Source organism: Pteropus alecto, unplaced genomic scaffold, assembly GCF_000325575.1.
Source record: "Pteropus alecto unplaced genomic scaffold, ASM32557v1 scaffold81, whole genome shotgun sequence".
Classification (NCBI taxonomy): domain Eukaryota; kingdom Metazoa; phylum Chordata; class Mammalia; order Chiroptera; family Pteropodidae; genus Pteropus; species Pteropus alecto.
In genome coordinates this window covers 9,494,054-9,510,722 of record NW_006433378.1, presented here as the reverse complement: position 1 = coordinate 9,510,722, position 16,669 = coordinate 9,494,054, and the positions used below count along the sequence as shown (strand labels likewise).

Below are 16,669 nucleotides of genomic sequence, written 5' to 3'. Positions count from 1 at the left end.
TGCTTGGCTTGTGTTCTTTGTGTTTTAAACTAGTCTTCTAGTCTATATGCTGAAGTTCCTGTAATTCTTAAATATCTAATAGATAAAATAGACTGCTGGTCTGGCTGAAATTCTACATATTGTATACAAGAGTCCGTAACAGTGTTAAGTTTTACCTATTTCTGGCAGCCAGTAGACAGTGGAGCAGCATAAAAATCAGATGCTATTCAAGTACCTGTTGGTGGGCAGAGATTGCCCTGAGCCCCAGTTTCTGACATGTTATGGATTGCTAACTTCTGGAATACTTGGATGACAGGTTCTTCTTGTCATTGGATAGCTGCTTTGGGCAGGGATGCTCCTGGGGGTGAGAGATATCATCTTAGGCCACTTCATCAGGCAAGAGCCATCGACCTGGCAGAGCAGCTAAACATGGCATTTAAACCAGCACGTTTGGAGGCATAATTATTTTAACTTGAAAATATCAGTGGACTCTGTGGTGTATTGTTTCTTCTCCCAAGTGAATCAAATTATGTATTAAATATTCTATTTTTCACGGTCTTCTTAATAAGAATATATATGCCAGCTGCAAAGATTTTGTCCTAAAACAGTGAGGTCAAGAGAAGAGTGCATCCCTAAGACAGTGGTTTTCAACCTCAGCTCTACTGACTTTTGGGGCTGGATAAATCTTTGTTGTCTCATGTGGTATAGGACACTTAGCAACATCCTTGGACTGTACCTATTAGATGCAATAGCGCCCCCCAGCTGTGACAACCAGAAATGCCTTTAGACATTGCCAGATGTCCCCAGTTAGGGAAAATCACCCATGGTTGAGAACCACAGCCCTAAGAAGAAAGGAATACCTGAAATCCATTTTACTCTTACAAATATAGGATAAGTCAGGGCCAGACTAGAAAAAAAGAGTATTTTATTTTTTTAATTTGAGCTATAAGAATTACTTTTGTAGTATACATCTTAATTGCATAAAACTTTACTCCAAAGTTCTCTTTAATACTATATCATCTAACTCTTATTCCTATCAGAGGGAAGAATTAGCTACATTCTAATGTCCCTTTTATTCAAAAAAAAATTTTCTGTGATTCTATTCCTTACCACAGGGTAAAGAAAATAAACTGCTGCAGGTTACCTTAAAAAACAGATCTATTTTGTTCATTATTTTTGTGTGTTCTGGGGGCAGAAATTATTACACAAAGCATTAAACTTCAAGAACTGAAACTGCGTTAAATTGTGAAGTTCAAAATAAATTATCTATAAGATGAAAAATGGTTGTGCTAGATTATACTTTTTAAACTGGAAAAGCAAATTATTGAAGTAGATTTCAGGTAAATTATTTAATTCTATCAAGAACACATATATTTCTTGATATGCATATTTTTATAACAAATAGAAACTAGTCTCATCTATCCATGAAAGCCTTTCTGGCAGAATTTTTATCTCGTAGCATTTTCTTCAGTGCTATCATATGTAGTCCCTTGAACAGTCCTGTAGCATTTCGTCAAGAATGTTCTGTTTCAGACTTCACATTTCAGATGATTTCTCCCTAATAAGGTGAATCTGCTGTTATAAATGACTCACAAGGGTGGGCAAAACATTTATAATTTCCCCAGAAAAACCTGCAACAAGTGAATATACCAAACACTTTATATCTTCTGTGCTCAAAAGGAATGGTGTCATCATCACCTTTCACATATCCCATGGGATTATTCACAGTTTGCGTTGACTGTGAAACTCAGTTATCCACTGAGAGTTCTGCTTTATTTATTCCAGATAATAGGACGCTGGCAACATGTTAACAGTTGTAAACAGGTCTCTCAAGTACATCTGACGTAGCAATTATAAAATGTATTTCTTAGGCAAGTTTCTAGGATTAAATCAGGATAAAGATGGAGATTAGGTAACCACAAGAAGTTTCTGTATTGAATAGTTAATCTGTTGTTCACAAAGAAATTGTATTATAGACACCAAGCATCAAAATTCCAGTGGAAAGTTTAATGGTATGTTACCTATTACATTTTAGAAAAACATTCATTTGGTAAATGCTTATTTAAGAAACACGCTTATCCTGAATGAGAGTAATTAAACCCAGAATTAAATGGAGGAAGCCAGGGAGGGAAGGAAAGAAAAATAGAGGATGGATGGATGGATGGAATATATACAGTAGGATATCAACTTTGAGCCAAGACCTGCATATTAAATTTTGCTTTTTCCTTTATTTTTCAGCCAATGTTTTCAGTTGCACCAAGCTTAGCCACCAATGCATCAGCAGCCTTTAATCCCTACCTGGGACCTGTTTCCCCTAGCCTGGTTCCAGCAGAGATCTTGCCGACTGCACCAATGTTGGTTACAGGGAATCCCGGAGTCCCTGTACCTGCAGCTGCTGCGGCTGCCGCGCAGAAGTTGATGCGGACAGACAGACTCGAGGTAGGAATGATCAGGTGGTTTCTTTGTGTGCTCCATTCTAATGTGTGAAGTGTCCTATTTCTTTGTTTATTTCTCCTCTGCCCATAAAAGTTTTTTTAAAAATCCAAGACAGAGATGTTGTTCAGTGTTTGGAGCATTTTACTAGAATATAGGTATGTTATATTTGACTAATGTAATGTTCATAAAAGCCACAGCATCCACTTGTGGAATAGTGGATAAGAACTTGGACTCTGGGATCAGACTGCCTGTTACTTTGTACTTTGTTGTGCCTCAGTTTCCTCATCTTTAAAAGGGAGATAATGACACTTACCTCAAAGATCTGGAAGAACGTCTGGTACCTGTCTGGTATCCAACAAATGCTTCCTAAGTGTTCATTGTTGTTGTTCCAGTTGTTGCTATTAAGAACAAATTGTTATCAATCCCCTGATAACTCATAAAGATGTTATTTAGTTACTATATATATAAAGCATTTTAAAATTTATTACCACAAGTTGCCTCGTAAGCTTCATCATATTTTGGTTAGAATAGCAAGGCTGCTTTGTTTATGAAGTGTGCTCTTATAAACATTTTTAAATTAGAAATTGTGCGATGCTCTAAGTCCTAGAGTCAGGGATGATCAGATGTGTGTACTTTGATATTGTGACTTGGAAAAGAAATTAAAGATAAAAATCTTACATCGAAGTTCTATTTCAGAGTTTCAGTATGACTGTAAATGAATGGATTCGGTAAACTATAGATGGAGGGGAAAATGGCAACATTACAGTATATTGAAGCTCTAAAACCAACTAAAGAACAAAATGACCTTTTCCTCTTTTTCCTGCTCAGGATGAGGCAATACTTAGTGCCGAGAAGATTTGCATGTATTAATTACTGAGAAGTGGCAAAATAAGGCTGCTGTCTGAACATAATTGACACTAATAATTTATCAGTTTAGCAGGAATTTATTTAATAAGCACCAATTTCTTGTTTAGTAAGTGTCATTGCATGCATTCCAGAAGAGCTCAGATTCTAGCATAGTTATAACTGCTACCACCTTTTTAATGGTCATAACAATAGTTGGTATTTATTGGATATTTACTATCTACCAAGTACAGAGTCAGCCCTTTACATATACCGCACATTTAATCCTCAAAACAATCTTATGTGGAAGATGCTGTCATTAATTCCATTTTACAGGGCAATAAATTTAGAGGCAAAAGGATGTGACATAATTTATTCAAAGCCACAAAGGTAGGCTGTTCCAGTGGAGTATGAACTCAACCCTATTTTTAAACACTGTATTATTATTCTCCCATCCTCATACAGCTGACAGTACAAAGAGGAAGCAGCAAATTTTGGCTTCTGTGTTTTCTTTAAATTTTATTTGTTTTAGGCTTATTTCTTACCTTTTATTAAACATTTTGGAAAAAGCTACTAATTAAGAGATCACCATAAGTAGAACTCAGGAAGGACACTGAGACCTAGTTGCATGGCCTCTATGGACCAACGACTCTGCTGTGTGCTAGAGAGATACACCCTGATGTGTGGGTGGTTTGTCGTGGCAATTCTTGTTCATTAACTAACTAATGCTGTTTGAAGATAAATTAGGAGGAAATTTAAGTAATTTTAAATATTTAAAAATTATCAGATGCTCAACATGTGAATTGCCTCCTTCCACCCTCAGCCTTTCTGGAGCAAACCTTGGATTCATAATACATAATTGTTGATTGATTAATGAGAACCAAATAGGCAGTCTGAGATGAACTTTAGTGAATTAATTATTAATAGGAGATGATATTCAAATAGCTGAGAAAAATCTCTATTTAAATCTTTTGAAAAGAATCTCTTAAAAAGGCTGAGCTGTGTGGTCAGAACTTTGTAAACTAACCTTCCCAGAGTTTTACATAATCTGGAATTGGTTATATTTTGTATAGTGTTTAATTAAAGTGAAGACTTGTTGTTGGGCTTTATTTTTTTTTTTTTTTTTATGAGGAGCTACTTCGTGTATTTTGTCTGTCTTATGTGCTGCAGTCACAACAAATGGCTACTGCTGCATTGACTGACATTTCCTTTTAACCTGAATTCCACTTATCTGAATGCCTCATGGTAGGGCAGCTTCCTATCTCATTCTTGTTAACTGGATCTGATCCAAAGTCACAGTTACAATCTGTTAGGATATTGCAGTGTGAAGCTAAAGGGCATGTCTTCCTGCACGGCACTTGTGATTTTAGACACTTCTATCTTCAGTTATTTCCTCTCACGCTAATTGCACTGCAGACCGGAGTCTAAAAGACATGGCAATAAGTACACACCCTTATTTACTAATTGGCCACATGTTTCTTTATCTAGGGTTTAATTCTATACTCTATTTTGTACTCCATTTTTTTCTTCATGGAACTCTAAGTTTTTTAATATTGAGTTCCTTTTCAGGTGAAAAAAATTTAAATTGGTTAAAATGTTGGCCAATTTTTCTTGCCACTTCTTTCTCTCTTTTTGTTATAACTTGTTAGACAGTAAAAAAAAATTAATATCATAAATTATCAACCTTGTGGTTCTTATATAATTGCTTGGAAGGACTGACGTGTATTTACAGCACTCAGTGTGATACTACAAAAAATGTTAAATTGGAAAATGGAAATCCATGGATTAGTGCTTAGTGATATTGTTAATTAGGTGAGTAAGCTTGGGTCAAGTTTCTCATATTCTCTGAGCTTCATATTCCATATATGAAATTAGGGGATTATACCAGATAATCTCTAAGATCACTTCCAGTTAGAAAATTCTAGGGACACTTAGGTCTTTTTGTTGCTTTTAATGTCACAAGCTTCTGAAAAGTTTATTTTAAAAAGTATGCATATATGTAAAACACATACATTAGCTTTATATGAATATGTATATTATCCATTTTTTGTTGGATATTTTTTAAAATACTTTGTAGCCACATACTTCTTATACTGTAAAATTCAGTTTTCATGGTTTTCTCAAATGAGGAGCAAATGTCTTAAATTTGGGTCACAGTAGCTTTTAAAATTCCATTTTGTGACGTTGGGATGCTTTTCTGTAATTTCCAAGCAGCAGTTTATTTTTAATGATTATTTTTAAATATCATTAAAATCTTTAGGTACTAGAAAGGACTGAATTTTTTAGTCATATCTTTGCTTCATTTTGAAGAGTTAGTAATGAAGGAAACAATTCTTTGACTTATTGTCAAGAAAGACAATAATCTTTTATGGTGCAAAAATGATCCATGAATGCATTCATTTTTTCATTTATTCAGCAGTATCCAATGAACAACTATTGAACATCTTTAAGTAAAAAGTATTGTGAGGAATATATTTGAAATCTCTTAACTGCTGTTTTATCAATAACATGAAAAAGTCCACATCAGAATAGTGCCAAGTTCATGAATGATGCCCAATAATTTGTTAAATGAATGAATAAGTGAGTCAGTCAGACGTTCAACCAGTTTATCAGTTAATCACAGAAATGTTTAGCATTTGTTAACATTCTCCTTTGGGAACATGTTTACATTTTGAGCATTCCAGCTATAAAATATGGCATTGTGTTCATGCCCCTTGTCCTAGAGCAATGGTTTTCAAGCTTTAATATGATTAGAATCATTGGGATGGTTGTTAAAAATTCAGGGCCTCATCTGCAAAGACTGAATCAGTAGATCTTCAGAGGGGCTCAGAAGCCTGTCTCAGGTCTGCCAGGCGATTTTAAGTGCAAGCACTTCCGCCAGAGAATGCCAGCATCTCTTAAGTCTCAGCTTTCCCTCATTTACCTGGTGTAGTTATTTGTGACTGAATTAAAAATTTGTCTTCTCCAATTCATTTACCATCCTACATTTTGTTAAGTTTGCTGAGAATACAGTGAATAACAATTAAATATTTTAGATAAACAGTGATGATTATTAAGGTAACCTCTATCACATAATAGTATTAGTCAAACAGTAAGCAAACCAATGGCCACATATTTTAGAAGCTGATGAAGATAAAAGATTGCTATATGGTTAACAGTATCATTTTTCTATCAATAGTCTATATGAGAAAAACATGGAAAGTATTCCAGGAAAGGTTAGACAATCCATTTGGCTTCTGATATCCTCAGAGTTTTTTGTTTTGTTTTGTTTTGTTTTGTTTTAAAATAAATTATTTTTGTGCTGAAAGTTTTATTCTGTTGAAGTAATCATGACATGAATTTCTAATTCAGGCTACTGGATACTGGATGCTTGTACTACATATTGATACAGAAGAGTCTAGTGACTTATATTTTTTATATGACTAAAAATATGATACCTGTTGACTAAACAAAAAAGAGCATGTAAAGTTAAATGACGGTTAGAGTCACAGTGAAAGGCATGCCTAGATTGGGATTTCTATGAGTTTAATGGATTTGGCATGATCTATTGACTATAAAAGACATTCAATTAAAAAAAGATTAGAAAAGCAGATGCTTTTAATATAAGAAAGGCTTATTGATAGGATTATTTTAATATTGTATTTATGCAGAGGATATTTGGGTACTGTTTGTATGATACTTTAATTAGAAAATTAAAGTATCTAGACAATTACCAAGAAATCTTAAGTTTTGTGCGCACAGGTTTATATAGATTAAACATATTTTTAAAAATCTATAATAAGGTTTTAGAATACTTCTTTAAATTGTAATCATGCCCCCATTTAAAACATCTAATGTACTATGTCTCTGTCAGTCATTACTACTGTGAGTAGTCTGAGTTTTGTTTTGGAGATGACTAACAGTTGTAAAATTTTTTAAATAAGGTAATGGCTAATCTTGGCGTGGCCACTCATTTTTGCAATTCTTTCAGTAACGTCTTCATTCAAATTAAAGCTAAAATTTCCCTATCTTTGCAATTATTTAGAAGGAGTAATAGTAGTAACCATAGATTTGAGCATTTTGGCATATTGATGAGCTTCTTTCATAGTTGTTTGTATTTTCTTGTCCTGTTGGTTTGCACATTCATTCATAGTAATGAATAAATGAAAACCTGGCAATGGATTTAGGGGGAAATTTTCTTTAATTGGTCATTTCTATACATTTTTGATTTTTTAAATCACATGCTGTCAAGTGACAAATTCTTAGGTATATCTTCTGTAGAAATATGCTTATGTTCTCTGGCTTGATGGAAAGGCTGGATTCTACCTTTTAGATTTTGAAGAAAACTCCCATCTGATCTTAACAGAAATTCTCTGAGATAACTGAAATAGGTGTGTTTTTCTTCATTTTTTTAAAGAGGAAAAATGAGGTTCAGATAGACCAAATTTGTACAATTATTAGATAATGGACTGAAACTAAATATCATGTCACTACACATTTATCTTGGAAATTTAATTGTACAGTCAATTAACTAAGATCATTTCCCCCAGTCACCTGAATTTTAAAATATGGAGATTTTAATCCTTTTGAATTGAAAATACATATAACTTCTTTGCCTTACATTGTATACTCATGACTAGTAATGCTGTGGATACTTTGATGAAATCATTGATTATCCAGTATTACTTTTTTAAAGAGTTGTGTTAGCTCAAGCTTACTAGGAAATAAAATGCATGATACTTATTGTCGAACAACAGATATGCCTATGTCTTTGAATAAGTTCCTAAATATTGGTCATCAGGTTTAATTTGACTTCCCAAAATATTAAAATAAACTGAGTCCTTGTGTCCTGTTATAATTAGCTCTCCATTCCTGCCTTTGGATGCTGTTCTTTAAAGATGACTAAGTTAAATATGGTGAGCTCAAAGCATAGTACTTAAAGAGAGGTCTCCTTAAAGAGCATGAAAATGGCTGTCCAGTTTTGAATAAGTTCAAACATTGACATTAACTTTCCTAGAATTCCAATGCCTTAACTTACAGAGCATTGCCGAATTTAATACTACTTATAAAACCTATTATTATTTTGACCAGTTTGAAATATGCTTGTGATGTTTATAAAAAATTAGAGCTCAAATAAGACAACTGTCTAGTTTAACCAGATGTGTATGGTGAGTTTTACACTGACTATACGTTTTCTTGTTCAGTAGTTATGACTCCATAGTTGGCTAAGTGTTAAGAACTAGAATGCACAGTTTCTGATTCTGAATTCTGTCCTCTTTCTGCTGTATCACTGCTATGTAGTTAATAAAAGACGCTTTATATATAATTAATTCACATTTCTTTGGGACTTTTTTTGATTATTTTTTTCTTTTGATTATGTTTTATTCCATAGATATTTTTCTGGAAATGGAATGTAGTACTTAAGTATTTCAGTGAATATCTTCATTGAAATAATGGTTTTTACTCTAAAAGCAACCTCTTATCCATTTTTTATGAAAGTATATAAAACTTACCTAATTTACATAACAAATCCTGCTTTAATACTTAGAGAGTAAAAGACTCAGACATTTTTCTTGATTGAAACATATGTTTAGCTAAAGGGATAGAATTATTCTAAGAATAGATTTGAAAACCACTTATCAGGCTATAAAAAGTACTTATATTTTTTGATCCACTAATGCCATTTCTGTGCATTTATGCTTAGAAAATGATCAGAAAATTCCAATAATCATGAATATATTCTTTGCAATATTTTTGGTATTTGGGAATATTGGAAATGATCTCGATGTTCTCTGAAAGAGTTACCTCTAGCAGATACGTTTATTTGATGGAATTTGATGCAGCCATCAAAAATGATCACTCTGGACATTAAATAAAATATAAAGTGCTGATGCTACACTGTTGAACAAAAACAGGTCACCAAGTAGTAGCTACACTATAACTATTTGAAATATGTGTTCATGCAGAAGACTGGATGAGACTAGAAAAAAAAACAAACCATAATATTGTTAGGATTTTCAGATTTAATTTTACCTTCAGTGTTCCAAATTCTCTGTGTGGTAAATTGTACAATTTCTTATCCTGATTTAAATTATAAAATCAAATTTGTTGACATTTCATTTGTCAGTTATAATTTGCTAATATAATACTACATCTAAGAGATTTCTTTTGGGGATCAGCATAGTCTAAAGTTTTCTCGTTGATTGGAGAAACCAGGCCAAACTCATATTCAGTAATCAAAATAGATTGGAAGGGATAGATCCTGTTTTACAGATGATGATTTTTTTAGAGAAAAATGTGTTTTAAAAGCTTTGGGAAGTTTCTTCTGTCCAGGTAGGTACCAGCAATTCAGACATACAGTGCTTGCAAACTTCTCCAGCCCCTCTGGCCTGTAGCTCTCACCAGTATAAATTTTCACAAGAGATTTTCTATTTCTTCTTTAGTTTTTTCAAAGACAAGGATAGTGGGAGAAAAGCTATTTTCAGTGTACTTCTTTTCCATTTCTCACGTTAGAAGAAACCTTAAGCTGCAAAAGAAAAAAGAAAAAAAAAGGAAAGAAAGAAAAAGAAAAAAGAAAGAAAGGAAGGAAGAAACAAAGAAAAGAAACAATCAAAAATGTGTACCTTAATATAAAAGCAGTTGACTAAATTCTTTGAACCTCACAAAAGGCTAGCTTTAGAACAAATGCTAAGTTAATTGTCAGTTATCTGCTTAAATATTTTTAGACTTCTTCCTAAATATATCCCACAAGACAGTAAAGAGTATGAAATTGTAATAAACCATTACAATAAACAATACTGCATATTTACCATATACAGTAAGTAAGCCTATACAATAAATAAATAAAGCTACACAAACTGCACATGCATGCCTAAAGCAAATGGAGAGGCATGAAAAGATATCTTAGAATGACCATTTTTATATAACCTGAATTTAAGTTCACATCGCTGAAAATAAAAAGAATGTTAAAATAGAGAAGAAATAAAAAGTCAAAACCAGCCGAACACTCAAGTTATTTTTTGTGGGGAATGATGCTCAAATTTCTGGCACCAGCACTGGCATAATTGGTTTTGGAAAACAGCAAATCTTTGATTTTAATAGTTATTAAAGACCCTACAAATAGACTCCCTTTAAATAGTTCCTGTCAGTGTGGCAAAGAGTAAGATAAATTGAAAAATAGAGTGTTAGTTCACCTGCTGCCAGTTTCTTTGTAAGAGTATTCGAGAAAGCACAGATTACTGAAGAGCTAACAGCAGTAGTGCGAGATGGCATATAATTTCCTATAGGACGAGGCTGCATTGACAGATTTGCTTAAATAGAAAAGGAGCCTTTTTGTTTGTTGTAGTATAAATATAGCATAAATTTCATATACATACATGAAAAGTTTTTAATTTTATTTAAGTGTATCTGTTTTTCTGTCTATGTTGATGAGCCTGATGTATAAGGGTTTGTTAGGGACTAGAGATTTGTGGTTTAGAACGTTCCTCAGCTGATTCTGGTATTCAGCCAGAGTAGAGGACAATATTTCTGGATGGCAGCTTAATCATTTTTGATTTTTGGTTATCCTTGTTTTCTTTTGTTCAAGAAGATAAATGCAATGGAAAAAATAAGGTCATTTGTAATTTCCTCACTCATTTTTGTATTCTTCATCTTTCTCAGAGCAACTGCACATAGTAGTTATTCAATAATTTTTTTTAAATTAAAGTGAATGAGGTGACGAATGGAGTTGGCCATTGGTATGTCTGTAAATTACAAAACTGTAGCTAGTCTGAGGTTTCCAAGTAGTGCAAGATGTCATTTGTAATATTCTTTTTAAGAGAGAGCATGCTACAAAATTATACAGTCCTTCTTAAAGGAGGCACTTTTAGTAATAGGATGTGAATATAATAGAGAAAACACCATTAAAATGTGATCATTTTATGTACACAAATCCAAGAAAACCATTGCTTTTTAAATAGCAGGATTCCCCTTTCTCTTTCTCGCTGAACTCCAAAATAAAGTGCTCGGGATCTTTATTTGCTCAGTTTGTGAAAAGCTACGTGAAAAATAAAAGCCGTTTCTTTGAAGTCTGAAGTAGGAACATGAAAATATTAAAAGGCCATTCCATGTTTTAGATGGCCCTCTTGTGGTAAAAAGGTCAAACTATCACAAATGAAAACAGTTCTGAAAATCTGATATGAGCAGGACCATGACAAACTTTAAGAGTAAGAGTCAAAATTGATCAGATGAATGTGAAATAATCTATTTTCACCTTTTCTCCCATGGTCTCCATGACAAAATTAATAGATATAAAACAAGTAGAAAATAACAATAGTGAATCTTTTCCCAAGTAAATCTCTAATGATTAAAAAAAAAAAAAAAAAGCTCCTGAAAACATTTTATTAAAAAGCTATCAAATTATACTTTTCACACCTTCACTTAGAAATAACTTCGGATTAGCACAAAGTTGCAAAAATAGAACCGAGAGTTCCTACCTATTCTTTACCCAGCTTACCTAAATATTAACATTTCACGTAACCATAGTCATTTATAAAACCAGAAAATTAGCATTGATATACTGCTGTTAACCAACCTACAGAGCTTACTCAAATTTCACCATTTGTCTTATCAACTTTCTTGCTTTGACAGCAGAGTCGTCGGGTCTGTGATGGTGCCTCAGTTTGTCTTCCGTGACCTTGACACTTTGGAAGGGTACTACTGATCAGTTCTTTTGCAAAACATCCTTCCATTTCAGTTTGTCTGATGTTTCCTCATGATTAAATTCAAGTTACACATTCTCAGTAATAATACAACTAAAGCGATGTGCCCTTTTTTCCAGTGCATCATAAAAATAGGTACACGATGTCATTATGTCTTATACTGGTGATGATGACTTTGATTGCTAGGTTAAAATGGTATCTGCCAGATTTCTTCACTGTAAAGTTGCCGTTTTTCCTTTGGTAATTGATAAATATGTCAACACAGTTTCAGATTAGCTGTTTTACCATAATTAATATCACAAATGCATTTTCTTGCTCATGAACTTTTCACTGAAATGGAGTTATAATTTATAAACTGAAGTAGGAAATTTTCAAAATATGTCATGCTTTGTTTCCAATCTTGCCCTTTAAGTGAAAATCTTCAGAAGGCTCCTACTTGTCCATGTTGACTGACCCCATGCACTTAATGACCTTATAGGTGTGTCGAGAGTACCAGCGTGGCAATTGCAACAGAGGAGAAAACGATTGTCGGTTCGCTCATCCTGCTGACAGCACAATGATTGACACCAATGACAACACAGTCACCGTGTGTATGGATTACATCAAAGGGAGATGCTCTCGGGAAAAGTGCAAATACTTTCATCCTCCCGCACATCTGCAAGCCAAGATCAAGGCTGCCCAATACCAGGTCAACCAGGCTGCAGCAGCACAGGCTGCAGCCACTGCAGCTGCCATGGTGAGTAGAGACATCAGCTTTCTCCTTGTTAGCAGTCAAAAAAGCAAAGTGAACAAGTATTTCTGACTACAAGCTCTTCATTTATTAACTTTTTTTTTTTTTTTTTGCTGAAGATATGTTTGTTCAGGTATCCCAGACAATACATAATGAAGTTACCATTCACAGAAGTGAGGGTAACTCCTCAAATGGTTCAGATTGCTTCTACCTTTGGCCTAACTCTTAATATTCTGTCTTATTCTGGATGTAGGAATTCTGAAATTTCTGCTTTTTAAAGGACACCTGTCTCCTTTTCAATTTAACGACATTGCCATTTTTGGTCCTTTTATTTCTGTGTGTCATCTAATCAGCCCTTGTTTTCCTTCGGTGTGCTCTTTTGCACATCAAGGCTCTTCTCTACATATATCTTGCTTTTAACAGTAACATAATCTGAAACTATTTAGGAGAATTGCTTCAACAAAATTGTTTTTAGAATTAGCAACAAGATTTTAAACAGTATGCTATCTAGATTGTCTTAAATAATATTATGGCATAAATATAATTGTAAAACAAGAGAAGCTTGACTATGCCATTATCTAGAAAGGAGAAAGATCTCAATATTCAAGGAGTTAGAAATTGGAACATTTAGAATAGATGCTAAACTATAGTCTAAAGGTAAATTTTAATGTGATCTAGTAGCTGATTTTAATGAGTCCATTCTTTGTTCTTTGCTTAGCTGTTTTAATGTTGTCCTTTTTTATATAAATATGACTTAATCATTAAAATATTCTTTAAAAAACACTGGTATTTCATAGCACAGTACAATAATCATGAGAGAGGTCTTTTCTGTGTTTGTTTATGGATACTTGAGCAAAAATACAGAAGGCTTACTCTCCTCTCTTCCTTTCACTCTTTTTTTTTCTGTTAGAGTATCTCGTTTGTAATTAACTACAAAGAGGAGTTATCCTCCCAATAACAACTCAGTAGTGCCTTTATTGTGCATGCTTAGTCTTGTTATTCGTTGTATATGGCATTCCGATGATTTGTTTTTTTATTTGTTTTTTCTCACCTACCCAAAAATGCACTGCTGCCCCCATGATGCACCTCTGCTTGCTGTTTATGTTAATGCGCTTGAACCCCACTGGCCCATTGCCATCATGTGCTCGCTGCCTGCTAATTAAGACTCAGTCGGCTGTCAAATCACTGAAGCGACCCCTCGAGGCAACCTTTGACCTGGTACTATGACCTTTCACCTTTTAGCTTGGCATGTAGCTTTGTTGTAGATACAAGTTTTTGTTTTTTTTTTTTAAATCAATTTTAAAATATATTTATTCCTTTTTTGGTTGTAAAGTTGTAAAGTACAATGAAAAACTGAGTGTGGTTTCCTGACAGAATTAGTGGAAAGACTATAAGTACCTGGACAGATATCATACAATGAACGATTCTAAAAGCCCAGCAGCCCACATTCAGTTTAACTGCATTGTAGAACGTTCTAATGAGATACTTTAAAGACATGAAAAATGTATTTTTGACTGTATATTTATGTACCTATTTGGTTAGCATGGCTTTAGTGATAGAATTATTTACTTTTTTAATATTTATAGTTCAGTGTTTAAGAAAAAAAAACTTGCATGTTCTGGGACATTTGCATGTTTAGGTAGATCTGGGGGAGGAACAGAGTGGGATTCGTTTTTATTTTACCTGTTTCAGTCACTCTGTACAATTAACTATTAACATTGCTTATACTTGTCGATCCTCATGGAGCTCACAGTGCAGCTTTTCTTCTTTTCCCAAATCAGTGGCTTCTCCGAGAAAGCCTGAAGCATTATGGGACTTAAAACACTTTAACCCATTGTAACATGCTCTTGTACTAGTGGGTTTTTTGTTTTTGTTTTTGTTTTTGTTTTTTGGGTTTTTTTGGACAAAAATAATGCTTCCTTTAAAGCTTTTATCTTGCCTTTGTTTTAAAAATTTTTTTGTTTATTAGATTTTCCCCAACGGGTAGTTAAGTGCTCTGCTGCTTGCTTGCTCATGCTTCCTAACAATTTTAGCCTTCAACTGATTTTTCTTTTTCTTTTTCTCTTTTTACTGGTATTTGTTTTTTATACTCGTTCACTAAACAGGGAATTCCTCAAGCTGTACTTCCCCCATTACCAAAGAGGCCTGCTCTTGAAAAAACCAACGGTGCCACCGCAGTCTTTAACACTGGTATTTTCCAATACCAACAGGCTCTAGCCAACATGCAGTTACAACAGCATACAGCGTTTCTCCCACCAGGTAAGAGGTTTGCGTTTGCTAATAAATGAACCTGGCGATCCACATAGAGTCCTACTGGTAGAGCAGATAAACCAGCTACGCCCCCCCCAGTTTGTTGTTAGCCATAAATAAGGAGGAAGGAAGGTAAGGTGGTCAACAATGGAAACTTATCTAAGGTATCTCATATGATTTTCCTCAAAAACTAAGAATTTTAGCTTAATGAAACATGGATTAAAATCAGTGATGTTTTATACATTTTTTTTTGTTTGTATAATTTAGAATCGAAATAGAGTTCTCGTCTTTTTATTTTCTTTCCTCAACACTATTATATGTCTGTCGAGCTACTTTATGACACTTTCCTGCTGTAAGACCCCTTTGCCTTCATAATTCCATAGAGTTAATTTGAATGATGTGAAATGACATCTTCAGTTTTTATTTTTATTTTTCAACCTTTTTGTTTTCAAGGTGGAAAATAAAAAACTGAGCCTCTGTTCTAGAGCTCTTAAAAAGTACCCTTATTGGTACCACTCAGTGCATTGATTAAAATCATTATTGCTCCTAAGCTAATATTGAAATAGCCCTAAATGTCCAGTGAAGTTTATATTTATTATTGAGTTATGCATTTGTGGTTTCATTTGATTTCAACCTAGTCACATAAACATGCCCTAGAACTAGCCACAAGGGTACAAACATGTTAAAGCATAAACTAATCAGTCATTTAATTACCTGGAAATTTATTTTAATTCACTCTTCATTTACTTCATGAAATACATATTAAAATCCTTATAATCTGAAATTCAACTAACCAGAAACTAATCCTATTTTCCTCTTTACCTCTTAACGTTTCCTTTAAAACTTACCATGGGTTCTGAGATTTATTTAATAAAATAATTTTATTACTTAAATGAATAAATTTTTGACTGGATATGTCTGCCAAAGACCCAAACCCATTAGTATATTGACAGTATCGACAGCGTGTTAGGCTCCTAATTCCGTGAGGGAATGTGATCATTTAGTTTTGAATAATGAAGAAAAAATAAATTACATTCACATTAGTTTGTACTGCTAAGCATAACTTTGTATACAGTGCATCTTTGGAAACTGGTCATTCATATCTAGAATATGTAGTAGCATTTTGTGAACTAGAATATTCCATTAGTTGAAATAGCTGATATCTTAGGCACCATGGGTAAAATGATATTTGTATTCATAAAATAGTATCTATCAAATTGCAGCTTGTCATTTTTGAATTAAAATGAAATCATCTATAGGGTATTTTTTGCATTCATAATTAAAAGTCATGTGTATATTTTATGATATTAAAACATTTTTCTCAACATACATAATTTTCCAGAGATTTCCAGAAATTAATCTTTTTGCTCTTACAAAACTTGCCTTGCCCCTAAGTCTATGGTGTCTACAGCCAATAATCCATCAATTTTTCTATATAGTCAGATCACTAGACAGTTTCAAGGAATTACAGATAACTACCATAATCTTTTTGAAGAAATTAAAAATTATTTTGGCAGTGCATTTCATTGAATAAAACATTTACATTAGAAATGATAGTTTCTCATTTAAAATCTAAAGATAAAAACAAATCTTCTTCCATATTTTTAAAGAAACCTAAAATAATCTGTATTATCAAAAGGATGTTGCACTAGTTTCTCCAACAATATTCACATCACTAGAGACTTTTCTGAATAAGCATAATCATTAATTGCATGATTTGTATGGCCCTTATTTATGACAGCAGTCTTTCCCT

General features: G+C 33.4%; 1 protein-coding gene across 11 annotated transcripts in view; it reads left to right on the top strand.

The window, feature by feature from the left end:
- The window catches only part of MBNL1 (muscleblind like splicing regulator 1), a 170,766-nt gene that overhangs the window by 139,166 nt on the left and 14,931 nt on the right, over window positions 1-16,669 (top strand). For 8 of the 11 annotated variants that reach the window (XM_015586526.2, XM_006908219.3, XM_015586523.2 and 5 more), the window contains 4 exons: window positions 2,218-2,418; window positions 12,415-12,672; window positions 13,831-13,884; window positions 14,772-14,925. In XM_015586526.2, the coding sequence (XP_015442012.1) occupies window positions 2,218-2,418; window positions 12,415-12,672; window positions 13,831-13,884; window positions 14,772-14,925 (667 nt within the window). The remainder of the gene's footprint in view (window positions 1-2,217; window positions 2,419-12,414; window positions 12,673-13,830; window positions 13,885-14,771; window positions 14,926-16,669) is intronic. The other 3 variants (XM_006908223.3, XM_006908222.3, XM_015586525.2) reach the window with 1 other exon arrangement.